The sequence below is a fragment of the Poecilia mexicana genome, unplaced genomic scaffold (assembly GCF_051168715.1).
Source record: "Poecilia mexicana isolate PSO_F unplaced genomic scaffold, ASM5116871v1 scaffold_19, whole genome shotgun sequence".
NCBI classification, from domain to species: Eukaryota; Metazoa; Chordata; class Actinopteri; order Cyprinodontiformes; family Poeciliidae; genus Poecilia; species Poecilia mexicana.
In genome coordinates this window covers 1,857,248-1,883,072 of record NW_028263388.1, presented here as the reverse complement: position 1 = coordinate 1,883,072, position 25,825 = coordinate 1,857,248, and the positions used below count along the sequence as shown (strand labels likewise).

Here is a 25,825-nt window from a genome sequence, read left to right as displayed (position 1 = left end):
TAAAAACAGATTGTTTTATGATTTATCATTTAAAAACTATTAGATCCAAATGCTCTTATTTTTCTCATAAAATTTTGACTTTATTCTCGTATTATTTCCACTTTCTTTCACACAACTTAATTTTTTTATGATTATTATGAATTAATTCTCAAATGACTTTTTCTTGCAAAACTATGTTTGTTTTTTCAATATTAAGACTTTATTCTCAAAATATTTATTCTGTCCCTAATAATCTGTCATAAAAACAGAATAGATGTTATAATTTATCATTTTAAAAATCTATTAGATTCATTTTTTTCTGACCTTTTCCCATCTGGCCCCCAGTGGCCCGCGCCCCACACTTTGAGAAACGCTGATTGATTTCATTACAGAAAGATGTGAGGCTGCAGGTCAACATTAAGCTGCTGTGTTTTTCCTTGCAGTTGGACCCAGAGAACACCGGTTTCATCCCAGTGGAGAACTTCACCAGCTTGGTGGAGCACCATGAGCTGCAGCTGGACCCGTCCAAGCTGGACATGCTGTTAGCGCTGGTCCAGAGCAACGAGGAGGGCCAGGTGTGCTACCAGGAGCTCATCGAGCTGGTGAGTCCAACAGGAAAGGTTACTGCATCGATTGAGCTGGAAAGCTCCTGGATCGATCAGGCGGCCGTCCTGTGAAGGAGGATCAGTCTCAGCCGTTAACGCATCGCTAAATCCAGACGCTTAACCTCGCAGGCGGAGCAGCGAGAGCCGCCGAACGGCCCGGCGGCCGGACGGTCAGCCGGACGGCCCGGCGGCCGGACGGTCAGCCGGACGGTCAGCCGGACGGTCAGCCGGACGGCCCGGCGACCGGACGGTCAGCCGGACGGCCCTGCGGCCGGACGGTCAGCCGGACGGTCAGCCGGACGGTCAGCCGGACGGCCCTGCGGCCGGACGGTCAGCCGGACGGTCAGCCGGACGGTCAGCCGGACGGCCGGACGGTCAGCCGGACGGTCAGCCGGACGGCCGGACGGCCGAACGGTCAGCCGGACGGTCAGCCGGACGGCTAAAACACATTTGGATGTTAATATTTGTAGATAATAAAATTTAAAAAGTATTTTGCATGATATTAATGTCAATAACTATTGGTTTTAACTCTGTTTGTTTTTTCCAAATAAAACTGATTTGATCACATTCTTTTCTATCAACACAGTAAATGAAAACTGTTTAGCATTTCTACTTTTGGCTCGATTGAACAGATCCATTCTCGGTGTACGAACAGGGTTTGGGTTACTTTCTTTCAGAAAACTGAACATGCAGGAGGCTGGTTTTACAACACAGCTATAAGAATGAAAATGTTTAGGTCACTTTTAAGGGTTTGTCTGTTTCTTATGTCAAATATACACTGCAAAAACTCAAAATCCTACCAAGTATTTTTAGGTGTAGTTTTAGTGCAAATATTGTATTCCACTTGAAATTAGACAAAGCTAATTTACAGGTAACTTTTTCCTTTGTATTTATAAGAAATACTCCTGCTGTGTTAAAATTAAAATTAAAGAATTACTGACTTAAAACAAGCTCCTGAGAAGTTAGTTTTGTTATTTCAGATGTGCTGAGATGTTTTCAGTAGAAAAACTTGGTAATATTTTATGTTGTGTTGTTGCTTTTAGCCTCTTTTTTACGCTTTTCCACTTCAGAGCTGCACATATTCATATTTTCTTCACTGCAGAAACTTTACACTCTCCTCTAAAAGTCGCGTTTTAAAGCCATTTGGAGCCCAAAGTGCAGTTTGTTACCCGTCAGCATCTCGGCCTGCAGCCGACGTTTCGTGTTTCAAACAGCGACTCGATGCACTTTGCCTGAGTGTCAGAGAGCGAAGGTTTCTTTCCCGAGCCATGATTAAACCATGAAGCAACGGTTTGGTCACAAACTGCTGAGGGGAAAAGCAGAATGGAGCAGAGTCTCATTTTGAAAGGATGTGAGAAAAAACCAGAGTATCTGGGTCAGATCCGCTGATTTAAGGTTCTGAAAGCATCAGATGGAGGTTTGGGCCGACACTCGACTCATGAATATAATCGGGAACGGCGACATTTTAGTCAGTTGTTTTGAATCTGTTTGAAACTCTGCAGCTCTTTCCTTCACATTTCAGCTCTTAGCTTTAAAATGTTTGGCCCGTTTGGCAGATATCGGACCCCACCGGCTTACAGTAAATATGTTCATGTCTCAGGATGGCCGAGGCAAAATCTGGAGAAACTCTTCAAAAACTTGAACAGTGATGTCCACAGATGTTCAGCATCGTGGAAAATCTACGTAGAGAAGATTGAGCCAACGGTTCAGTTGGTAGCAAAGGAGACAGAAGCTCCAACTGCAGTGAAAGATTTAAAGGGGCGGTGTTCTGATTTCCAGACACATAGTGCAGTTTTATAGCACAATCAGGCAACTGCTAACTTCAGTTGTTATAAAAACGCTGTAGATATGAAATATGACTTAATTAAAATTTTACTTCCCCGTTTAATGATGTGAAATTGGGCGTCTGTCTCTTTAAATCTCCTGCTCTTTCTGAAGCTCCGCCTCCAGGAAGTCGTCCCAACATGGCTCCTCTGTTAACCCTTTAATATTTTACCAGCGTTGCTCTGAGCAGCAGCTCCTATAATGAGCTCAGCAGCTGGTCGCTAATTGCTGCTGGCTAGTCTGGAGGAGCTGAGTGGGGGAGGAGCTGCGGCTCGAAGGCGGGGCTAGGCCCACCCAGACGTTTTAACAGCTGAATGGTTACCATGGAGATCAATGATTTCTCAAACATGCATGAAAGTAACACTCCAGGTTCGTTTTAATAATCGAAAAACATTAAAACAAATAAAAAAAAAAAAAGATTTTACAGAACACTGCCCCTTTAAACATTGTGTTTATGGCCTCAACATTAATTATTCCTCATCAGGGAAACTCCAGTATTTCTCCGACAGCATTTTCCTGATGCTGCGTGTTTATTCTCAGTGCAGATGTTTGAGCTCTGACGGCGCCGCAGGTTCGGGGCCGCCTCGCGTTCTGTTCGCCATCTCTCTCCTGTCGTCACTTCAAAAGGCCGCTAATGCTCGCTTTAGAGGCGGCGGCGGCGCACGTCGAACACGGTGAGGCGGAGTGACAGCTATGCTAAGCCGTGTCTGCAGGGAACAAATCTTCACAGAGGCAACATGAATGGGAGGGAGCAGCAGGTTGCTGTCACCCAGCCAAACGTACGGCGGGTAAACGCAGAGCAGACGGGAGGCGCAGCAGCAAACGCTGCATTCTTTCACTTCCTGGGTCAAGATTTTAAAGGAGAAAAGGGTTGATGCATCACAGAGTGAAAAATTAACAGCAGTAATTTGGGATATTTATCCTGTCATAAGGGGAAAAATGGGCTTCAAAGTCATATTTTCATCATGTCACAGTTTCAACTAGCAAGCTAAATATTTAGCTCACTAAATATTTCATTTGGAACTCAATACTTAGTTTAGCTAAATATGTAGTTTGAAGCTCAAAATTTACTTAAAATATCTAGTCTAAAACTAAATATTTAGCTTGGAACTAAATATTTAGCTTAAAAAATAAATATTTGTTTTACAAACTAAAAATGTAGTTAGTGAGCTTCAAGTTAAATATTTAACTCTGAGCTAGTTAAATATTTAGTTTGAAAGTAAGTAGTTAGCTTCCTGTAAATATTATAGCTCACAGCTAAACTTTTAGTTTTTGAGCTAAATATTTAGTTATCAAGGTAAATATTTAGTTTATAAACTTAGCAAATTAATTTGCTAACAAAATAATTAGCTTCAAACTAAATATTTAGCTCCCAAATATAGTTGGAAGCTAGATATTTAGCCTGAAGCAAATTATTTAGTTAAAGTTAAATATTTAGCTCCAAACTACATCAATCGTTGTTGTTGTTTGCAAAGTGCGTCAGATTTACAGACGTATGAGAAACGTGAGAACACAAAGGTTCCGGCTGGAGAAACGGTTCAGTTTTTACATGTTTATCTGACTAATTAATTGAAATGAACTAAAAGTCCCGACTGACTCCTGCTGTAATGTGGAGACGCCCTGTGAATACTTTCCAGTTCTGCTGGTTATTTTCTGCGCTGCTGAGTTTTTGCTCATTCATTCCGTGTTTCTGTCCTCCGGTACCGGTACCGGTTCTGACCCGCCGTTCCTCTCCAGGTTGTTGTTCCGCCTCTCCTCCTGCCTCCTTTCTCCCAACTCGTCAGTTTTCCTCAGCGAGACGTAAGAGCGGTTGCTCCGTCAGCGTCCCGTGAGCCGCATCGTCCAGCTGGAGCCGCCAGCCGCTGAACGGACCCCGCTGTGCCGACCGAACCTTCGTTTTGTAACCCGGCTGAAAGGAAATGTCAGCGTGTGAATCCGCCGCAGCGCTAGGACGGTTTCCATGCTAAGCCGCTGTAGCTGATGTCAGTCATTCTTATTATATCGAGATTATCAAAGTCCTTAAAGGGCCAGTTGTGATAAAATGTTGATAAAACAACAAACCAATAAAATTTAAATTATTCGATGAGTACTTCTTAAATGTAAATAATACTGAACATCATTTCACATTGATGTAATTTAGCAGTTTGCATATGAAAACTACAGGAGATTACTGCCTTGGAAAGGACATTTCTGGTTTTCATATCTAATAGGTGAAAAATCTAATTTCTGATAATTTTTTGACAGAATTCTGTTTTGTTTTTTTTTGTTTTTAGAATTTAGAAATCTGAATTTTATTTTTTTTTTAATTCTGAATTATTTTTTTTTAATTCTGATTTTTTTCTTTCACCCCCAGAATCCTGATGTTTTTTTCCCAGAATTCTGAGCTTTGATTGCAGAAGATTGGAGTCGGAATGACTCTGGTAAATACTAAAAGAAAAACCAGCTTTTTTTCTTCTGTGGTCCAAAGAAAAACCAGCTTTTTTTCTTCTGTGGTCTAAATCCTCCTCTGCTGAAAACTGCCTTCGTTTGATTGATAAGATATTATTTAATTTATTTTCAAGGTCCATTTTTTTGATGGGCCACATTAAGACTTTACGGCGGGCCGGATTTGGCCCGTGGGCCTCGAGTTTGGCAGACCTGCGCTCTGTGAACATAAGAGCTCTCACTTTGTCCCAAACCTTGGAAAACGTTGCTGTAAACAAAAAGCACCTTTCAATGAGCGTAAAAAGCCATTAGCAGCTATTTCCCATGATTCAGTGCTGCTGGCAGCCAGCCTCTTTCATTTCATCTCAATCAAAAGCCACTTATGTATTTTAATCCATTTCTCTTCATGAATATTCAGCAGCAGTTTTGTCGAGTCTCTTGCAGCTAAATTAAATCAGCAACATAACTTTGATATTAATATTTCATTTGATGCTGAAATATGAGGAAAAATCTGAAGTTATTTACTTCTTTGGTTTAATAAACAGAAAATTCATCAAAGTTTCTGTTTGACTCTCAAGGTTTTTGCTCCAGAATTAATAAAATGTTGATAGAAACTGTTTGAGTTTTTTTGTAAATCTGCTCAGTCAGCATTTATTTTTCTTCTTTTTTTATTAGAAACTAGAGCTGACAGAATATATCTTTTAACTTTCTGGTTAATCTTTCTGAATAATTTTCTTTAGTGATTTTGTTTTGTATGGATTAGGGCTGAAAACATATCAGGAAATAAGCGTTTCATACGAGTTGATCAATAATTATTGATTAGTTTTTGGTTTTAAATATCAGTTATTTCCTGTTTTATCCAGTTTCCCCTCAATATTTTATATTTTTTTAGCAGTTATGAGACAAAGTGGGGAAACTTGAAACTGCTCCTGTTACTCGGCAGGTTGTTGCTAGGCAACCTGGATTATTTCATATATTCAATAATCTATCAGATGTTTTATCTCTTTATTGATCACGTCTACAGCGATATATATTATTGATTTATTCATGTAGTTAGAAGCTCAATGCAGTCAGAACTAGTGAAGAAAACGACATGAAAACTTTTTCTCTTTTGTCTTTAGCTAAAATCCACGAGCCATTTCTGCTGCTAGCGCTGGGCTAGCATGTTAGCTTTGGTTGTGTTTACCCAGAATGCTCTGTGCTGTAGTCCACTTCCTGCTTTTGGAGCGGTCTCCAGTCCACTTGGCGTTCAAACTGAACCAGAGTTCACTTCAACCGAACGTGGTCTGGAGAGTTAGCTTAGCGTTCCCACCTCACCAACCGAACCGGAGCCGGATTACAGCAGACTTTCCACTTTTAGTTGAAGGAGCTGAACCAGAGTCATGTCGGGTCATAAACAGGAAAACGTTTTTTCTTTTGTCCCTCAGATGAGCAGCAAGCGCTCCAGCAGTTTCCGGCGCGCCATCGCTAACGGCCGCCGCACCCTGCAGAGGGAAATCCTGCTGGACGAGACGGGCCTTGGACTGTACAAACGCTTCGTCCGCTATGTGGCCTACGAGATCCTGCCGTGTGAGACGGACCGGCGCTGGTACTTCCACCAGAACCGCCTCTGTCCTCCGCCCGTCTTCATCGCCGTCGTCACCATCGTCCAGGTGAGACTCCTCTGTCAGCGCCACGAATAAACCAGGAAGTCTTAAAGGGCCGGCGGGGGGAGAATGTGTTGATAAAACCCAAACCTAAAGCTCAGCTGACGAGTTTTTCTTACAGCTAAATGATGCTGAACGTCATTTCAGGTTAAATTTGGCAGAACGCATGAAAACTATAGAAGAACTTTTCACATATATTCTGGGGGAAAACAAGATTCTGGCTTTGATTTGCTCAGATCAAAGTCAGAATTCAGAGAAAAACATCAGAATTTGAAGAAAATAGTTAAAATTTTGAGGAAAATATTAGAATTCTGGGAAAAAAGTCACATTTCTAAGAAAAATTCAGATTTTTTTTCTGTGCTCCTAATCCTCTTCTGTTGAAAACTGCTTTCATTTGATTGATCAGATATTGGTTAAGCGTACAGCGGTTATTTCAAGGTTCTTTGGGCCATGTAGAACTGTCCGGCGGGCTGGTTTTGGCCCGCGGGCCTGGAGTTTGACATGTTTTCTAAAACAGCAATCCTCTTTCTCTGAGCCGCTCCCAGGACGGCTGCTTGAGGAGATTTCCTGCCTCTGATGGCGCTCACTTTGAGCCGCTGAAATCCTCCGCAGGAAGTTCAGCCTCTGATGTCGGATCGTCACCAAAGACGCTTTAAAGCACGGATCCAATTGGGGAAATAAAACATACGTCGGGTTCTGAAGGCGCATCAGAGCCAGTCTAACATCGTCTTTTTATCTCGTTTTATTACGATTTTATTCTTGTATAACTTTTTGTCGTACGATTTTATTCTTCTATTGCGACTTTTTCCTCATATTACTTTTTATCATACAACATTTGTATTGCTGACTTTTTCCTCTTATTGCGTCTCATAACGTCATGACTTTTAGTTCTTTCTTTAACGGCGTTTCTTCTTGTGTTATTTCGACTTTTCTCTTGTAATATTTTTTTCTCATAATAATATGACTCTCCTGTCATGGTTTAATTTTTTCCTAGCCTGGCCCGGTCCTCTATCGCATCGTCTGAATAGTTTGAGGTTTTCCAGGGAAAATAACCAACAAAACTTCCTGGTTTCCCTGAACTCATCAGAAAGCCGAGTCGCCTTCAGTCGCCTCTGAATGGCTGTAACGACGGCGAGAGTCTGACAATTACTGTTCACATCCATTTTAATTCACAGAGACAATAAGCCATTATCCTATGAAAAGAAATTAATGGAGCTGAACCAGATGTGTCTTTTTTCTCCTGCAGGCTGTAATTGTCTCAATTCTAGCCGAGGAATACAGAAAAAGACCAAAACGTCTCAGAAAGTACAATGAGTTTTTCATTTGGCAGGACGCCTGATGGTCTTTGAATCGTGTTGTGTTGCAGATAATCGTGTTCATGTGCTACGGCATCATGCTCAATAAGTGGGTTCTGCAGACGTACCAGCTGGACTTCATGAAGAGTCCGCTGGTCTACCATCCCGGCCACCGTGCACAAGTCTGGCGCTTCTTCAGCTACATGTTCATGCATGTTGGGTATGTTGAGCTGCTCCTGTTTTTGACGGGCTGCTGCTGATGAGACCAAATGAAACCTTTCCTCTCCTCAGTTTGGAGCAGCTGGGATTTAACGCTCTGCTGCAGCTGATGATCGGCGTTCCCTTGGAGATGGTTCACGGCATCTTACGGATAAGTTTGCTCTACATGGCGGGAGTTCTGGCTGGTGAGTTTTATCATGTCATCCTGACGTCAACGAGCTTCAATCGTTCAATTAAAGGGGCGGTGCTATGTGTTCACCGGGCACATGGTGCCATTTTATAGCACAAGAAAGAAACTGTTTCCGTCAGCTACTTTAAAATAATACATATATCAATGTAGGGCTGAAACGATTCCTCGAATGATTCGAGTACCTCGATTACTAAAATTCCTCGAGGAAAATTTACCTGCCTCGAAGCTTCGTTAATTTATGTTTTATTAGTTAGCGCACCGTGTTCCGGCCGGGACTTCATTTGCGTTGCGCGGAGCTCTCACTTCCGCCTCTGAGTTGTTGACAAAAGCTAAGTCTCAGCGGCATAAAGTCCAATCTTCAAGATTGGCCCGTGGGGATTTTATTGATTGATGATAATGCCCGACTTTTTATCGTTTTTGGGGAACCAATAAGCATCCTTAAAATGACTGGGGGAATGCCTGGAGTACGGCAGCATTTCTCCTCCGGGGCTGCTGGTTGAAAGCGAACGGCGGGAAGAGCGCTGAGGTGAGCGGATAGCCTGAACAGGGCGGGCGGCTGAGTAGCTGATGCTTACCGTGTAAATGTAGCTTTACCGACGAACCGCACAATAAATTTCATATCCCGGTCTGAAGAAACGGGTGGCGGAGCGCATCGTACATGGCTGGTAGATGAGTTTCTGAGTGTGACCAGTGAAGGTGTCGTAAATATCCCGTATTGCTTCCCCCCGTGTTCGTCCCCCGGTCTAACGGTTCGTCAGTCCGCTGGTCTATTTCCTCCCCTCCACCCCATGTTCGTTCATTCGCCCTCTCCTCCCACTCCAGGCGGCATTTCCCGTATTTTCAAACCCAAAGCGTGACAGGTTAGGTGGCAAGGTGAGTTTAATTAATCTATTAAACTCACTGAAGATGAATACATAAACTAAAAGCTGGATTGTAGACATTTTTTATAAGCATATTTGTGAGCCTGCCTCTTTGTTATTACATTCAATATAATTTCAGATTTTTCTATAACTTTTCTTCTGGTTAACTTAGAAAGTGAGCTATTATTGTTACAGGTTAGTTTTCTAAACTACAAAAAAGCAACTGTTAGGGATGCTCAAATATGAAAAATTGGACTGATATTGATATCTGATAGTAACACCGGTATTATGCCAGATTTACCAATATTTCATTTTATATTTTTTTTTATCCGATTACTCGATTAATCGTAAGAATAATCGATAGATTACTTGATTACTCAAATATTCGTTTACAACAGCCCTATATCAATGTGACTTAAAAGAAATTTTACTTCCTAATTTAAGTCCATGAAATTGGACTTTGTTTGCTGTTTTTGTGTTCAGCTTGTTTTCGTTTGGTGAGTCAACATTCCCAGAATGCATCACTCGATGTGTTTCAGTTACAAATGTGTGCAAAACTTTGTCAATGTTCCGCTAATGTCAGAAAAACACGACGCAGTGTTTCTATTAAATAAGAAATGCAGTTAAAATCAGACGTGGATCTTTTTTTGCGCACAGTAAAAAACCCATCATCCTCCTACCACTTCCTGTTGTCTTCTTTGTTGTTTCCAGCAGTAGTATCATCTGGCTGTTGATCATGTGACTCGTGATGCGGGCCAGAATGCTGGCCTCTGCTGTGCGTTCATTAAATACATTTGAACAATGCATCTAAACGTCTGTTTTCACTCTCTCTTCATGCTACTGCAGTTATTTTTCCTGCCAGGTTTGTCAGACGAACAGTGAAAACAGATGTTTTGTAATATCTTGCAGTGGGTTTTGTATTTTCTCTCCTCCGGAAGCTGAACAGAAACGGCTGCTTGTTTTCCTCGGCTCTGTTTGTGTGGGTTGGACCAGACTGCAGCGTATCTGTAGTGACCTACTTTATTTTGTGGTTATTATTGTTTACACTCTTGTCTCTTCCTCCGTGCTCTACTGATGTTTTCTGTTTACTGGTTTTGTTGGGATTGGATTACTGGTAAAAATAAAACAAAAGAGCCGCTTACATTTTTAGATGATCAAACTGAATGCTGCTTTTTGCTGCTTAAAGGGACGTTCTTACCTACTATACTACTAAACTGCACTGCCTATGCAAACATGTTCACTACATTTTTTATACAGAATTATTCTCACATAATGAGATTTTAGTCTATTCTGAGCTCCTTTCACAATGAGCTTTTTTAGGGCTTCTGTCACTTTAAATAAGCTGCTGTTGGCCACGCCCCCAACTCCATGTTTGGACTCGCACTGAAAATGGCTGCACACCCCAACGACGTAGTACGGCCATTACAGATGGACATAAAGGACCGACTTTCTGCCAGAAAACTCTGAAGTTTTGACATTAATCTCCGAAATTTTCTAGAAAATATTTGACATTTTTGACTTTTGAAACTCAGTTTTGAAAAGTTGAAAATGTTCAAATTTTGAAACTTTAAAATTCCCAAGTTTTTCTAGAAAATTTCAGATTTTAACCTCAAATTTCTGTTGTTTTTTCTAGCAAATTTTTGACTTTTCAAACTGAGAAATTTTCCAGTTTTTTCTAAAAAAAAAATTTCATCTATTCTCTTGAAAATCTCTGAAATTAATCTCAACATTTAATTTTTTTGTTTTTGGCGAAAATTGATTCTTATTTTGCTGAGCGTGTGTTGCTAGGTGACGGGTTGGGCTTGACTGGGGTTGCTAGGTGACGGGTTGGGCTTGACTGGAGTTGCTAGGTGACGGGTTGGGGTTGACTGGAGTTGCTAGGTGACGGGTTGGGGTTGACTGGGGTTGCTAGGTGACGGGTTGGGGTTGACTGGGGTTGCTAGGTGACGGGTTGGGCTTGACTGGAGTTGCTAGGTGACGGGTTGGGGTTGACTGGGGTTGCTAGGTGACGGGTTGTAGGTGACGGGTTGGGGTTGACTGGGGTTGCTAGGTGACGGGTTGGGGTTGACTGGGGTTGCTAGGTGACGGGTTGTAGGTGACGGGTTGGGGTTGACTGGGGTTGCTAGGTGACGGGTTGGGCTTGACTGGGGTTGCTAGGTGACGGGCTGGGCTTGACTGGGGTTGCTAGGTGACGGGTTGGGCTTGACTGTGGTTGCTAGGTGACGGGTTGGGCTTGACTGGGGTCGCTAGGTGACGGCAGAGTTCTCCTCGAATGCGACTCAGTTCAGTTTATGTTGAAATGCTTTAATTTTCCCTGAAAACATTTCAGGGAGTTTGGGAGCCGCACAAATTCAGTCAAGGGGCCACATACTTGTACTTTTATTTTATTTTCCACTTTTACCCAAATTATCTGCGACCCTCATTTAATTATGGAATATTAGAGAGAAGGTGAATGATAATAAAGATCTTATATGCTCTTATTTATCGTATTTGTTAAACAATTTAATTGTTTTTTTTGTATTTGGTTTTTGTCCTGAATGTATCCATTTTAATATAAACCTCCTTATTTTGCGTTTTGTTTAGTTTTTGTTGATGTTATTGATTCTCTTCTCCATTTATTTTGTCGATCGATCGTGTTGTTAGTCGGTAACGCTCGTTTTATAGACACTAATTGGTGAATAAAAATAAAACGGTGTATTTAAAGAAAAGAACAAGTCTGATTATGGTTGCATTTATAGCATGAATGACTAAAACAAAAGTTGAATTTCCTGAACACATCCACGTTTCCTCTGCTAATGGACGTTATAAATTACCCATCGCTTTGGATTACGTTTGATTTTCCCTTCCTCCCTTCTTAAATCGGCCGTGACTCGCTCATGTTTTTATTCATGAAGACTTTCACGTCGGCACGTTGCTTGTTATTTTTGTAGGTCAGCATGGCTTTCAAGTTATTGCTGTAACTTTTCCTGAAGCAGGAAGTGCTTTAAAGGCAGCAGAATGTACTTTTTTTAAGATTCTTTAAATAACGTGAAAAGTTTGTATTTATGAGCACGAAGGTGTGAAAGACGAGCCTGGAGCCGTTTCTCTGATGCAGCCGGGCTCTGTCCTGCGTTAGCTGAGGATGAGGAGCGAGTCCTTGACTCTGTGCTGACAGAAGGAACGGTTGTGTAATTAGTTTTCAGCGTCGCCGCTGTAGAGCGCCCTCCTTGTCCTTGATCATTTGGCATCCACTCAGCGGTCCTTCACAGCTCTGCAGCACGGCGAGGATGAGGAGCGCGGCTTGTGTTCAGGAACAACTCGACTCAGAGTTTCTCTCCTTGTGGGCGAAAATGAATCTCGATTGTTTAGTTTTCCACCTTTCGGCAGCGGCACATGAAAGACGAAACAGATGGTTGTTCATTTGTCTTTGTCTGTTATGATTTCATCCCTAAAGGCTTCCTAACGTTCATTATGTTTATTTATAATGATCCAAACTCTGGTTGTTCTTAAAGGGCCTGTTTTACTAGATGATGTTTTAGATCCTCTGCATGTTATTGTTTACATGAAAATCTTTCGCCTGCGCAAAACAGGCAAAAAGACGATTCTTTTCAAATTCAAAAATATTTTATTGATCCCAAAGAGAAATTAAATGTTGCTTCAACTCATTAATTCAAAATCTTCTAAGTTATTGTAGATAGGAAATGGCAGGAAGGTTTTCCTGTAGCAGTCTGTATTACAGTGAATTTGAAGAAGCCTCTGACTGAAGACACTCGGTCTCATGAAGAGGATGGTCAGCTTTGTCCATAGTTTTCTTGACCTTCTCGCCATCTGTAGCTGCGCCGCCGCGGTAGAACAACAACATTAAAATAAAACCTGGAGATGCAGAAAAGCCATTATAGAACGACTCAGAACCAATGGTATTCTTTTTTCTCGCTCTCTGTGTCGGCTACGCTACAGGCAGACTCGTTCCCATAGCAACCGACTAACAGCTGCACAAATGTTTCAGGATTCAACACCAAAAATCACTCAAACATTTCCCTCACAGAGGACAGAACAGTCAGGCCATTACAGTTTGATGGTTATTGATGCGATTATTAATAAGTGATCGCTGTGGTAGATTAGCTACGCTGCTATTAGCTAAGCTAACAAGGCGGCGGTTGATTAGCTAATTTAAACACCTGCTGTACTGATGATCTGTCAGAGTTGCTGTTTAAGTCGCGTTTTTTTTTTTAACTGAACCAAAACACCGAATTCCACAGCATGTCTCATGTTCAGGTTGTCATAGTCAAGCTAGCGTAGCTGACCTACTTCCGGCTCCCTTGCTACTTTTTTAATTAAAACTTTTTCCTGACCTGTCGTAGTGTTGACGATAAATAGCAAAACTGATACTAATTTCCTCTTTTTTTCTGTCAGACTTGCATCGAACGCCGAAAGGTTTACAGCTGCTTAGAAATAAAAAACAGCAGCGAGGAGAGAAAACTGGATAAAACGGGTCAGGCCATCAGCTTGGCAGAATATTTAACACAAAAAAGTAATCAATTACTAATATCGCCTGATATGAAACTCTTACCATGTTACGTTTTCAGCTGGCCACTCACAGTAAGAAATAAATCAATTAATCGCATGATAAATTAAAACAAGCTCAACAATTTTCATTTGTATGATTTATTGTTTTCTCTCCCTGGATGATTAGTTTTCAGTTTGGTGTTTTGGTCTCCACTAGACTTTTCACTTATTGTTTCTCTTGTTTTTGTTTGTTTGTTTTGGATATTTAATATGAGTTTAATATAATTTAAAGTTTATTGATCTTTAAGAAATGTCCCTGCTTTATTACTTTACCATTATTGCTGCTATATCACAGGAAAATGATCTGAAAACAGCAGTATTGCCGTTTATCGCTCTAACGTCTGGGCCAGTTTATATTCCAGCAGCTTTGTGATGCGGACTCGCCGAGCCTTGTGGTCGTAAAGTCCCTGAGCCTTTCTGTCTCAGGACATCAACAGGTGCTAAAACATGACGTTTTTCCTCGTAGCCCAGCGAGAGCTGCAGGGCGTCTGCCTTTTTTCACGCTTTTGACAAACTGAATCAATCTGAAGAGCAAAGGAAGCTTCTGGATATCCTGGATGTGATATCTGGGCCTTTTCCACTCGTCTTTCCCCTCCTGCCTGTCAGTTTCTGTTCCACCGTCTTTAATGTGACACGGCGAAGATCTGGGGTAAAACTTTCGCTTTGGATTATCTGATGTTTGTCACCCAGTTTATACTTGAAAGAGGAAGCGTTGTCGTCTCCACAAGAGCTCATGACTTCACAATGAGTCGGAAGGAAAGCTCTGTAATCAGGCGTGAAGGCCCCTTAGCAACGAATTAGAGGAGTTATTGAACGTCACGTCTCCTGCTTTCTGGTTGACGCTCAGTGCTTTAGTTTAGTTTCCTGTTGCCAAACTACTCCAGCCTTTTTAATAAGGATTATAGGTACTGCAATAAATAAATATTTATAAATGATCTTTAATAAGAAAATGACAAACTCAGTGTGATGGACCGAGTTAAAAAAAACAGAAGGAGTCACAGGATATTAAGTAGAAAAATAGGGTTTTTTATTTTAACCCAAAGATTATAAATGACAAGATAAACTGAGCTCATAAAAGAGGTCAAAGAAACAAAACTGAACTCAGGCAAAAAGTGTAAACAAACTGGCTGCACAAACAAACATAACTGACCTAACAAAGAAATGACACACAGGGGTTTATAAGCTGGCTGATCAGACCAATTAAGACACAATAGGGATATCTAAACAGAATACAATCACACACACAAAAACAAACAACATTACAGCTAAGTTTGGCTAAACTAAAGACTCACAAAATGAAAATAAAAAATATTAAAGTTTAAATACTAATATTTACTGGAATACAAAACTTATCTAAATAAAGAAATTACAAATTTCCCCTGCCAGCAGGAACTAATGGTGCAGTCCAATTAGCACCTATGCCTGCTGAGCCCTGGACCCCATCTCCTGTCTGGCCACTCCAAGGCAGGTAAGCACCGGCAAAAGAAAACAAAGTTAATCTTAAGCAAGCAAATAATACTTTAAAGTTGATATAAATACACATGTTAACTAAATGTGCGCGCTAACATAAAGAACAAATGTATCCAAATCAACTAATAAATGTTTTACTTAAACTAAAGTGTTGTGTTTGAATGAAAAAATAAACTGCATAAAAGGGTTACCGACTTCAGAGTGTGGCCATGGATTTGGCCATCACACTCAGGAAAGCAGAAAAGATAAATATAAATGCGTCTATTTTTACTAGGGCTGAAATTATTAATCCTTTGAAATGTCATGTGATTATTCAAATAATTTAGTAATCGATTAATCGATAACTGGAGTACACAGACTCAAAAAAACACATTCAAAACCGTAATTAAACCAAAACTCTACAAAAAATATTAACATTTTGCATTTAAAACATATAGATGTGCTGCTGAATTATTTGTTTTGGTTCTGTTAAGAAAAAAAGGCGACTTAAACACCAACACTCATCAGTACAGCAGGCGGTTAAATTAGCTAATCTACCACCGCTGTGTTAGCTTAGCTGATAGCAGCGTAGCTAATCCACCACACAATTTAACACAACACAGATTTAACCACAACATAAACATCAAGCCTGAAAACATGAAACTGTAACGGACTGGATGTTCTGTTCTCTGTGTGGGAAATGGTTGAATATTTTTGGTGTTGAATCCTGATACACTAGTGGAGCTGTTGTCAGCTGGTTGCTATGGCAACGGGTCTGTGTGTAGCGTAGCCGACACAGTGAGAAAAAAAAATAATTAGTAGTTTTGAGTTATTCTTCAACAGTTTTCCTGAGTTATTTTGCCCTTTGCTGTGTTGCACGGCGCTGATCTAATAAAACCTACATCTCAGGTTTTATTTAGTTTATTGATTTGTTCTAGATGAACTGAAATATCTTCGTTTTGTCGTCTATGGTCTCTAAATAGCTCCTCAGGCTTCCTGTCCTGTGTTCATGTTGCTGCCACATGAATGGAGATGGTCTGATAAATGTGCAGAGAGCATGTTGAGTGGAGGTCAATTGATTTTATTAGCTGTTGGTGAGAAGATGCCTTAGCTGTGTATTGTTTGCTAACACACAAGCTATGGCTTTTCTGTCCAAGCAGATAAATAATTTCTGGTTCTCTGGCTCAACGCTGCAGCAGGTCAAACTCAGGATAATATTCACAAATTTCTAAATATTTAGAATGAAAAATTCTAAATATTTCATGTTTTCACCACGTTATTCATTCATAAATTTCTAAATATTTAGAATGAAAATTGGATGTAAATGTTTGTGTTTCTTCATTAGTTTTAGTTGCTGATTTTTTGATGCAAATTCCTCAACATCATAAATCTCCTGCTCTGTCATCATGAGACGGTTGAAGTATAAGTTGTTTTTCTCCTTATGTTGCTGGAAGATGAGTATTTTATCGCTCCGTTTGGCAGTGTGTCAGTTTTACCTCGAAGCCCAAAAGGCCTGGCCTGGTTTCTCTCAGGGTTTTAACATCATTTTTGCTCATCACTAGAAAACGAGCTTTTCCAGGTCGGCAGTTGTGTTAAGGAAAAACAAACGTATGTTCATATAGAGCGCTGTTTGTGAAGTTACACTGTAAAAAATTAACTGCAATAATTCAACCTGTCAGAGGAAAAAATGTGGATTAAGTTTTCATGTTTTCACCACGTTATTCATTCATTTATAAATGTTACAGTTTCAAACTAAACAGTTACCCAGCTAAATATTCAGCTTTAAATTAAATAGTTACATAACAAGCTAACTTTGAAGCTAAATATTTTACTAGCCAACTATTTAGCTTCAAACTAAATATTTGGTAAAGCTAAGTATTTAGTGCTAGGCTAAATATTTAGTTAACCAACTGAATTTGAGATAAATATATTTAGCTTACTGACTAAATATTTAGTTTGTCAGCTAAATATTTAGCTCAGAACTAACTCAAATTTAGGTTGACCAGAGCTAACTAAATATTTAGCTTGCTAAGTAATTTAGTTTATAAGCCTAGACCAGATTTAAATATTTAGATTACTAACAAGATATTTAACTTGTAAGCAAAATATTTAGATGGTTCAGAACTAACTGAAACATTTACTAGCCCATAATTGAGTAGTTAGCTTGTTAAATTAATTTGCTTAGTAAAAATCTATAAACTGAAAAAAACTTTTGCTTTTCGATGAAAAGTTTTCATGAGATGCTGAGGTTTTTCAGTGTTTCTCACAAAACTGCAATCAAAAAATTTTTTTCACATCACGAGTCACATGATCAGCAACAGGATGTTACTACTGGCAGAAACAACAAAGACGACGACAGGAAGTGGCAGGAGGATGACTGGCTGCATGTTTGTTCATGACTTACTCCGTCAACAAACTTATTAACATGCTGAAACTTATTTAGTTTGAGTTTTTTCAACATTAATGGAATATTGACAAAGTTTTGTGCACATTTGTAGTAGAAACACAGCTACTGACTGAGATGCACAACTTTAAAAATCCTTTTAATTTGTGCTTTTTATAGGAACTACTTAATTATAATAGAATAAAATATAATTTATTTATCCCCAGGTTGAAATTACTTATTTATTCACAAGCTGCTCTGTCTGAAGTGTTAAATATTAGTAAATATTTAAAGAAAGAAGTAAGCAATAATCATTAAAGCACATAAACAATCACTCTGTGGAATGAATCTGCATTAGTTTGACTTTTGGAGTGAAATTGCTTGAATAACAGATCTTTGCAGTGGTTTTGTAAAGTATTGCGATGCAGAAAGCGCCTCTGCCTGCGTCAGCTGCAGGATCTGATGGCGTTAGCGCAGACGGTGTCACAGATCCTCATAAGCTCACTCTAACAGTTTCCCTCCGCTTCTAATTTGTGCTTAGTAAATAAATCTGGTCCGGCGTTTCCTCGGTTTATTAGCCAGCGGAGACGGCGCTGTGACTGCAGAAGTGCTGACGGCAGCGCATCTCCGGCGCAGCGCCGCTTGATTTAATGCAGCGCTGGAGCGAACAGAGGCTGAAGCTCGGAGGGAAACGTCCTCAGTGGCTGAGCCGAAGGTTTCTCCTCCTCGTGGGATCAGAGTCGAGGCAAATGATCCGTTTTCCTCATGGGAGTGATCAGATGTTTCTAAAATAAGTCTCGATGTTTGGGATTGTTTCTGTCAGCGTCTGAATAAATAAACACCTACTGTCCTTTAATTGTCCTCTTCTGAATAACGTATTGGCCGGGCCTCTGAGAAACAAACCTCTTAGCATATTAATGTCTCCCATCAGGAATCACTGAATAATGACAGGAGAGCAAACAACCAGGCATAAGATTATGACCACTGGCAGGTGGTCATCCCTTCAGCCTGGTACCTGCTGGCAGAAACAAGGAATTTGAATTTGGTTCTGTTTTGTTCTCAGTAAAGACGTTTAAGACATAAATACGGTGGAAAGGGAAAATATGAAAGGTTTTATTATTGTACATATGTATATTTCTTCTGCTAATACCATGTTTTTAGTTTAGTTTCTGTTAAATACCATATTGATATATTGTTCTAGCATTAGCTCCTGATAATACTGTGAAAATTGCCTTTGCAGACGAAAAGTTTCAACTTTTCAAATGTCCTAATGCACTGATTTACTGAAGCAACTTTTTAATGCTCCACTTCTTATCATGATGAAATGCACTATGAAGCCCAGAACCGGAAACTGAAGGTTTGAATGATTTGTCCAAACATCCACTGAAGGTGAAGCTGTAGCGGCCGAAGCTTCATGCAGCTGACAGCTGGCAGGATCCGGCTGATCGTTTAGGGCCCCGGGGATCCCGACGCAGCCCCAGGCGCTGTCAGGCAGGGCTGCAGATCCTCGGCTGCACGCTGCCGCTCTGAAAGAGAAAACATGAAGCTGCCCTGTAGCCTTAAGGCAGTCTGGGATACAGGAGAACACTGCAAAAACACAAAGTATTTTCCTCTAGTTTTTAGTACAAACACCTTAGAATACTTGAAATCAGACCAACTGACTTGCAAATAACACTTCAGAAAGAAACTGGAGCTCAATACCTCCTTAAAATTGGTGAAAACATTTTAGTTCTACTGACTCGTTACCTGCCAAGCCCAGTCCGTCGCCTAGCAACCCTGCCAAGCCCAGCCCGTCGCCTAGCAACCCTGCCAAGCCCAGCCCGTCGCCTAGCAACCCTGCCAAGCCCAGTCCATCGCCTAGCAACCCTGCCAAGCCCAGCCCGTCGCCTAGCAACCCAGTTCCAGCTCCACTGGCAAATAACTTCACTTATAACAAGACATTTTTCCTGTTTTATAAGTGAAATAATCTGCTTTGGTTCTAGTATTTTTCATCAGTATTAAGGAGTTATTTATTTCTAGATATTTTCACTAGAAGCTAAATACTTGGTAAGATTTTGTGTTTTTGCAGTGTGGGTTCGGTTTGTGGGTTTTATAAGCTAACAAGAAAATTTGAGGATGTGGATTAAAGAAGTAAGATTAATGCCAGAATGTGTTGATAAAATCCCATCAACAGTTAAAATTTTAATAAATAGTTTTATCTGCATTCAGTGAATTCTTCTTAAGGTTAAATAATAAATAATTGAACATCTTTTCTGACTGATCAGTCTCTCCAGTCCAGGATTTAGTTTTACAGTGAACGTGTCATAAAGGAAAGTTTTGAATGAAAGTGAAGAAACAAATCTTTATTTCTTCTCTCAAAAGTCAATTTTCTACTCAATAAGCAACAATCAGAGGTTCATATACACACATCTTCAAACCCCAAACAGGGAATATATATTTATAAAAGCAACAAAAAAAACAACATTCTTTGTAATGATACTGAATCCATATACTTCATAATCACTGATTATCAGATATTTTTGAGAAATGTTGTGACATTTGGGTGCATATATGATGGTAAACTGGTGGAATAAATATTTCTAGTTGGTATTTTCTGTATTTAACTGACGGTTTTTGCTTTGAGGCCCTCAGCTGGGGCCCAACAGTAAATCTAACTATTTTTTACTCGTATTGATAACCAGACGTCAGACATGGAGAAAAAAACATGATTACCTTTATAAATACTCCATCGCAGTTTCAAACCGGCAAGTTCTGTATTTTAAGTAAAAGTGTGTAATAATCTTCATCGTTTTGCTCGTCATCAGTAAACCTTTGAGCGGCTCGTACTTCCGTATCTGCTTTTCCTAAATTAGCTGAAGAAAGCGAACGTTTTCCGTCCCTCTGAGTGGATTTTAATCTCTTCCTCTGGTTTGGCAGGAAATATTCTGCATTCAGTTTCTGTTTTCTTCAGATTATCTGCAGTGTGTGTGTGTGTCTTTATAACTGCATGTGAAGATCAGCTGATGTAGTGAAAACGCAGAGTGAAAGCACTTGGAGGAAGGTGACTCGACTCGTTATCTGACTGCCATTGTTTTTGTCCCTCGCCGCGGAAAAATGCAGCTCTTCCTCTTCCTCTCTCTCGTCGTTTTCTGATTCCCTCGTTTCTCCCTCTCTCTCTCTCTCTTGTCGTTTTCTGATTCCCTCGTTTCTCCCTCTCTCTCTCTCTCTTGTCGTTTTCTGATTCCCTCGTTTCTCTCTCTCTCTCTCTCTCTCCCTCTCTCTCGTCGTTTTCTGATTCCCTCGTTTCTCTCTCTCTCTCTCTCTCTCCCTCTCTCTCGTCGTTTTCTGATTCCCTCGTTTCTCTCTCTCTCTCTTCCTCTTCCTCTCTCTCGTCGTTTTCTGATTCCCTCGTTTCTCCCTCTCTCTCTCTCTCTTGTCGTTTTCTGATTCCCTCGTTTCTCCCTCTCTCTCTCTCTCTTGTCGTTTTCTGATTCCCTCGTTTCTCCCTCTCCCTCTCTCTCTCTCTCTCTCTTGTCGTTTTCTGATTCCCTCGTTTCTCTCTCTCCGTCCTTCAGGCTCGCTGACGGTGTCCATCACAGACATGCGTGCTCCGGTGGTCGGGGGATCCGGTGGCGTCTACGCTCTCTGCTCCGCGCATCTGGCCAACGTCGTCATGGTAACAGCCATCATCATCACCATCATCATCAGCAGCAGCTTTGTTAGGTCTGAAAAGCGAGTTTTCAGAGCTGGAACGCCGACCGACCCACATCCTGTTTCTGGAGTTTTTTCAGCCAATCAGATCGCAGCGATGTCGGTGAGGTCATCGCCGGGTTTGGTGTGAGATCTTTTGTTTGTAAACGAGCCTCCAGGCCAGAAAACGAAACGACTGTTTGGTTAAATAAACTTTTCTTCGTCAATCCATCTCTTCGTGTCACGATTACAGATTTTACTGGACGATAAAATGTTGCAAAAATTATTGCGATAAATGATATTAGAGTCTGGACAATAAATCAGATCGGGTTCATCTGCGGTTTAAGTCAAACGTTTCTCTTCAGGGCCATGCAGAGGCCTTTGGAGGGCCGGGGCCTCCAGCCCCTCTGCCGCGGTGTGAGAGCGTAGCAACGCCGGCGGCCGGTCGCAGTCGCTCTGCGTTGGACTTCATCCTCTGACGTAACGGTTTTAAAACGGCTCCTCTCACACCGGAGAACCTCTCAGTGATCCCAGTCCTGATTACTGCAGCTGCTTTAACTGCTTCCTCCTCTCGCAGACGTTTACGCTCTGATGTGTCTGATGTTGGTTTTCTGTTGTCATATTTCTGCGCTGACTTGTTTTTGCTCTGCTTTGCGTTGCAGAACTGGGCCGGGATGCGCTGTCCGTACAAACTGCTCCGCATGATCCTGGCACTGGTCTGCAGTACGTTTCCTACATTCACCATAAAAACACCCAGCAGTCGAGAACCAGAACTTCAAAACACATGTTCAACTTTACAAAGCAGCATCGTAAATTAGGGCTTCAGAATTTAACTGAAAATAATAATTTAGGGAAAGCGAAGTCAGTTTTCCAGAAAAAAACGAGGAAATTTAAAAGTTGGAAATTTGCTAGAAACAACTCAGGAATTTTTGAGAGAAAAACATAAAAATTATGAGTTTGAAAAGTCAAAAATCTGCTAGGAAAACTTAGAAATTTTAAGATTAACCTTGGAAATTTTCAAAAGAAAAACATGGAAAACTCTCAGCTTGAAAAGTCCAAAATTTTTTACTTTTGAAAATCTTTCTAGAAAATCTTTTTCGAGCAAATCTGCAACTTTTCAATTCTCACCTTTCTGATTGGCTGCCATTCAGATTGATGAAGCTGCTTTGCTCCTCGAGCTAGCTTAGCTAGCAGTGCTAAATGTAAAGTTTCTGACCGTCCAGCTGCCCACAGGTGGAAAACATTCCTGTAATAAACCCTGAAAACTCCCTGGAACCAGAAAGTATGAGGCAGCGTTCATGTGAAGGAATGTGATGATGATGGCGGCTAGCGGCTAGCAGCTAGCGCTGCTCAGCAGTATGTTCCCTCCATCTGTCCGGCCGAGCCCGGCTGCAGCGCCGCATCCGTTTCACAAACAGCCGACGGATCGTCTGACGCTGAAACTGAATCATGTTTGCTCTGTTCAGCCAGAGACGTTTGGTGAAAAACGCTTTGAAATCCGTCTGCAGCTGGAAAAGAAACATCCGAACTGTAACGCGTTAATTTCACTGTAACATGGTTTTCAGCTCTTAGAAAGCTGGAATAGAAGAAGAAAATCTGTTCAAATAAACATTTGAAATCCTTTGATCTCCTCAGAAATGTCTTTGATCCAGGAAAAAATATGAAATTATGAGAATAAGACAAAATATCAGCAGAACAAAGATGTAATAAGTAGAAGAACATTTTAAAATTCAGAGAAAAAAACGTTCATGGTTCTTTTTTCAGTTGTAATAAAAAAAATAAAGTTGTCATTTTACCACAATGAAGTCATAGTAATAGGATAATGATGTCGGCATGTGACCAGAATAAGGCCGTATGTCAGCAGGATTTGTCTTGTCCTGCTATCAGCTGCAGGTTTCTGTAGTTAAACTGGAGAGTTGATTTTAGGGAAAATTAGCTGCTGCTGCAGAGCTTGAAGCTTTTTCTTATTAAATTACTTTTCTATTGATTTTACAAGTTTCATCTTTATTCTGTTATGATTTTATCTTCTAATATTATGACTTTATGTTGTTACTTATATGAGCTCGTTTCAGTGTTTCTTTAATTTTGGTAAAAATAACCCGGCAGATTATTTACCTTATAAGTAAACTAGAACATTTCTCTCATTCACCAAGTTTTTCTTGTTTCCTCTGTAAACCAGATTAAACTCCTTGTTGATATTTAGTGTGTCTGGCCCGCAGCACCACTAATCTCCTGGTTTGGCCTGCAGTGAGCTCGGAGGTGGGCCGCGCCGTCTGGCTGCGCTTCTCGCCGCCGGTGCCGTTGTCGGGGCCGCAGCCCAGCTTCATGGCCCACCTGTCGGGCGCGGTGGTGGGCATCAGCATGGGGCTGCTCATCCTGCGCAGCTACGAGGAGAGCCTGCAGAAGCAATGCTCCTGGTGGGTCATCGTCTTCTCCTTCATCACCTTCCTCCTCTTCGCCATCTTCTGGAACATCTTCGCCTACGACCTGCTGGGCGTTCAGATCCCGCCGCCGCCATGATGGCGGCTCCGTTTGCTCCCGATTCCACCAAACTGAAAACAATCCACCCAGAATAATCGGTAACTCTTCAACTGCAGGGCGAGCAGGAGACAAAATACCCGACATGGAGGAGTCTCTGTTTGTCCTTCAGTGAATTATGACACTTTTAAAGTTGCGCTAAGTTTATTTAAAGTGTAAACTTTGCATTATTCTGTAAATTGTGACACTTTTTGTGCAAAGTTGCACCAAAAGTTGAAATAAAAGTCCATGAAAAGTGTCATTATTAACCGAATGACTGACGGCCGTAAACGTTTCTACAGACTCCTCCATGTTGCCGTTTATCGTGTTCATGGCGGCGTTTCGTCGGCGCTGCGCTCAGATGAAGCGTTACCGAATCCTTTTTTACAGAAACTTTGCGAATCAAAGAAATGTTTCTCTTTTATTAAAGAGGGATTACAGTAGCAACAGCTGGAAGCTCCTCTGAGTTTCCGTCGTTTTTATATGAATATGTAGAAACCTCATCCGCATCAACCTGCGTTTGTTTTCCGTTTGCTTCGTTCATGCAAAGACCTCAATCGAGAAGATGCTGACATCATCACACATGCCTCTGGAAAGAAACGTTTCTGGCAGGTTTTCCTGCTGCAGCCAAAAACACAGCAGACATCCAGAAGGAGCAGCTCAGAGTCTGAAACAGACTGGAGATGCACCGATCAGATTGGAGTCCATTTTCCATTGATTTGCTCTGATCAGCTTGTCATGTAAAACTTTTATCGCAAAAACAGCACAAAGTTACCTAAATTTAAAAAATAAAGCTTAAGACGCCATAAAATTTCACTATTCATGTGATAATTTTACTTTTAAAGGGGCGGTGTCGTGTAAAACTTATTTTTGATTTTTCCATGTTTTAATCTTTTTCCTTCATCTAAAACAAACCTGGAGTGTTGCTTTCTTTCTTTAATGCATGTTTGATTAGTCTTTTAATCGCCATGGCAACCATTCAGCTGCTAAACGCCTGGGTGGACCTAGCCCCGCCTTCGAGCCGCAGCTCCTCCCCTCTCAGCTCCTCCAGACTAGCCAGCAGCAATTAGCAACCAGCTGCTGAGCTCGTTATAGGAGCTGCTGCTCAGAGCAACAGCTCCTATAGCAGTGTATTTCTACACTGGTAGAAATATTAAAGGGTTAATAGAGGAGCCATGATGGGACGACTTCCTGGAGGCGGAGCTTCAGGAAGGGCAGGAGCTTTTAAAGAGACAGACGCCCAGTTTCAAGGCGTTAAATCAGGAAGTGGCATTTCTTTTAAGTCACATTTGACATATTTAGCATTTTTATAACTGAAGTTATTAACATAGTTACTTGATTTTATAAAATGGCTGCCATGTGCCTGGAAAATGCATAATATTGTCCCTTTAAAAATCAAGTTTTCATTTCTGCTTCTTCTATTTAAGAACCTGTGGCAAATTTTTTCTCATTTTTTATACTTTATATTTCTTAGAAAATAAAAATAATTGATCAGATTTAAAATTGAACTGCAAAAAAAATAATAAAAAAGGAAAACATTGGAAATCGGCAGCAGGAAACATCGATCGGTGCATCTCCAGCAACGATCAGTTAGCATCCTTTAGCATCAGCTCATCCAACAACATTCTTCTGCATTTCTTTGGTTTGTCATGACACCGACACTGTGGATACGGAAAATAGTTCACACACACACACGCACACACACACACACACGCCTAACGCAAAGCAACAGTCAGAAAAAGAAAAGTGACTGTAATCCAGCGATCGGGCACCTGTCCTTGCTGCGCAGCCGCCATGTTTGTACTGACGTGTAAAATATGCCATGTCATACTCTGTGGTTTCCATGACAACACACACACACTCGATGCTCTCCGGTTTCTTTGAGAGCAACCGCTGCCTGATTCTGTCGGTCAACGTGAACGAACCGACGCCTCGGATCGAAAGCTGAAGTCAAAGAGGCGACGCCCGCCTGACCTTTGACCTGCGTCAGTACCGCCCGCCTGACCTTTGACCTGCGTCAGGCCGAGTTAATACCTCAGTTTCTCATTCTTCTTAGGGACTGTAAACATTTGTAAAGGAATGTAACTGTAAAAACAAAAAAAGACGAAGTGTTACCCTGTTGTCCCCGTTTTCTCCTCCGGTCGTGGACGTGTTCCCGTTTTTTCCAAACCATATTTATTTGGATTTTCCCACTTTGAAGGGAAAAGGAGGAAAAATTTC

The 25,825-nt window shown here is 41.0% G+C and overlaps 1 protein-coding gene across 1 annotated transcript in view; it reads left to right on the top strand.

The window, feature by feature from the left end:
* Nucleotides 1-25,351, top strand: part of rhbdl1 (rhomboid, veinlet-like 1 (Drosophila)) — a 59,504-nt gene extending 34,153 nt beyond the window's left edge. The window contains exons 2-8 of the mRNA XM_014967473.2: nt 423-581; nt 6,260-6,484; nt 7,845-7,993; nt 8,065-8,177; nt 20,974-21,074; nt 21,751-21,811; nt 23,337-25,351. Of these exons, the coding sequence (XP_014822959.2) occupies nt 516-581; nt 6,260-6,484; nt 7,845-7,993; nt 8,065-8,177; nt 20,974-21,074; nt 21,751-21,811; nt 23,337-23,608 (987 nt within the window). The 5' untranslated portion in view covers nt 423-515 and the 3' untranslated portion in view covers nt 23,609-25,351. The remainder of the gene's footprint in view (nt 1-422; nt 582-6,259; nt 6,485-7,844; nt 7,994-8,064; nt 8,178-20,973; nt 21,075-21,750; nt 21,812-23,336) is intronic.
* The last annotated feature ends 474 nt before the right edge of the window (nt 25,352-25,825 follow it).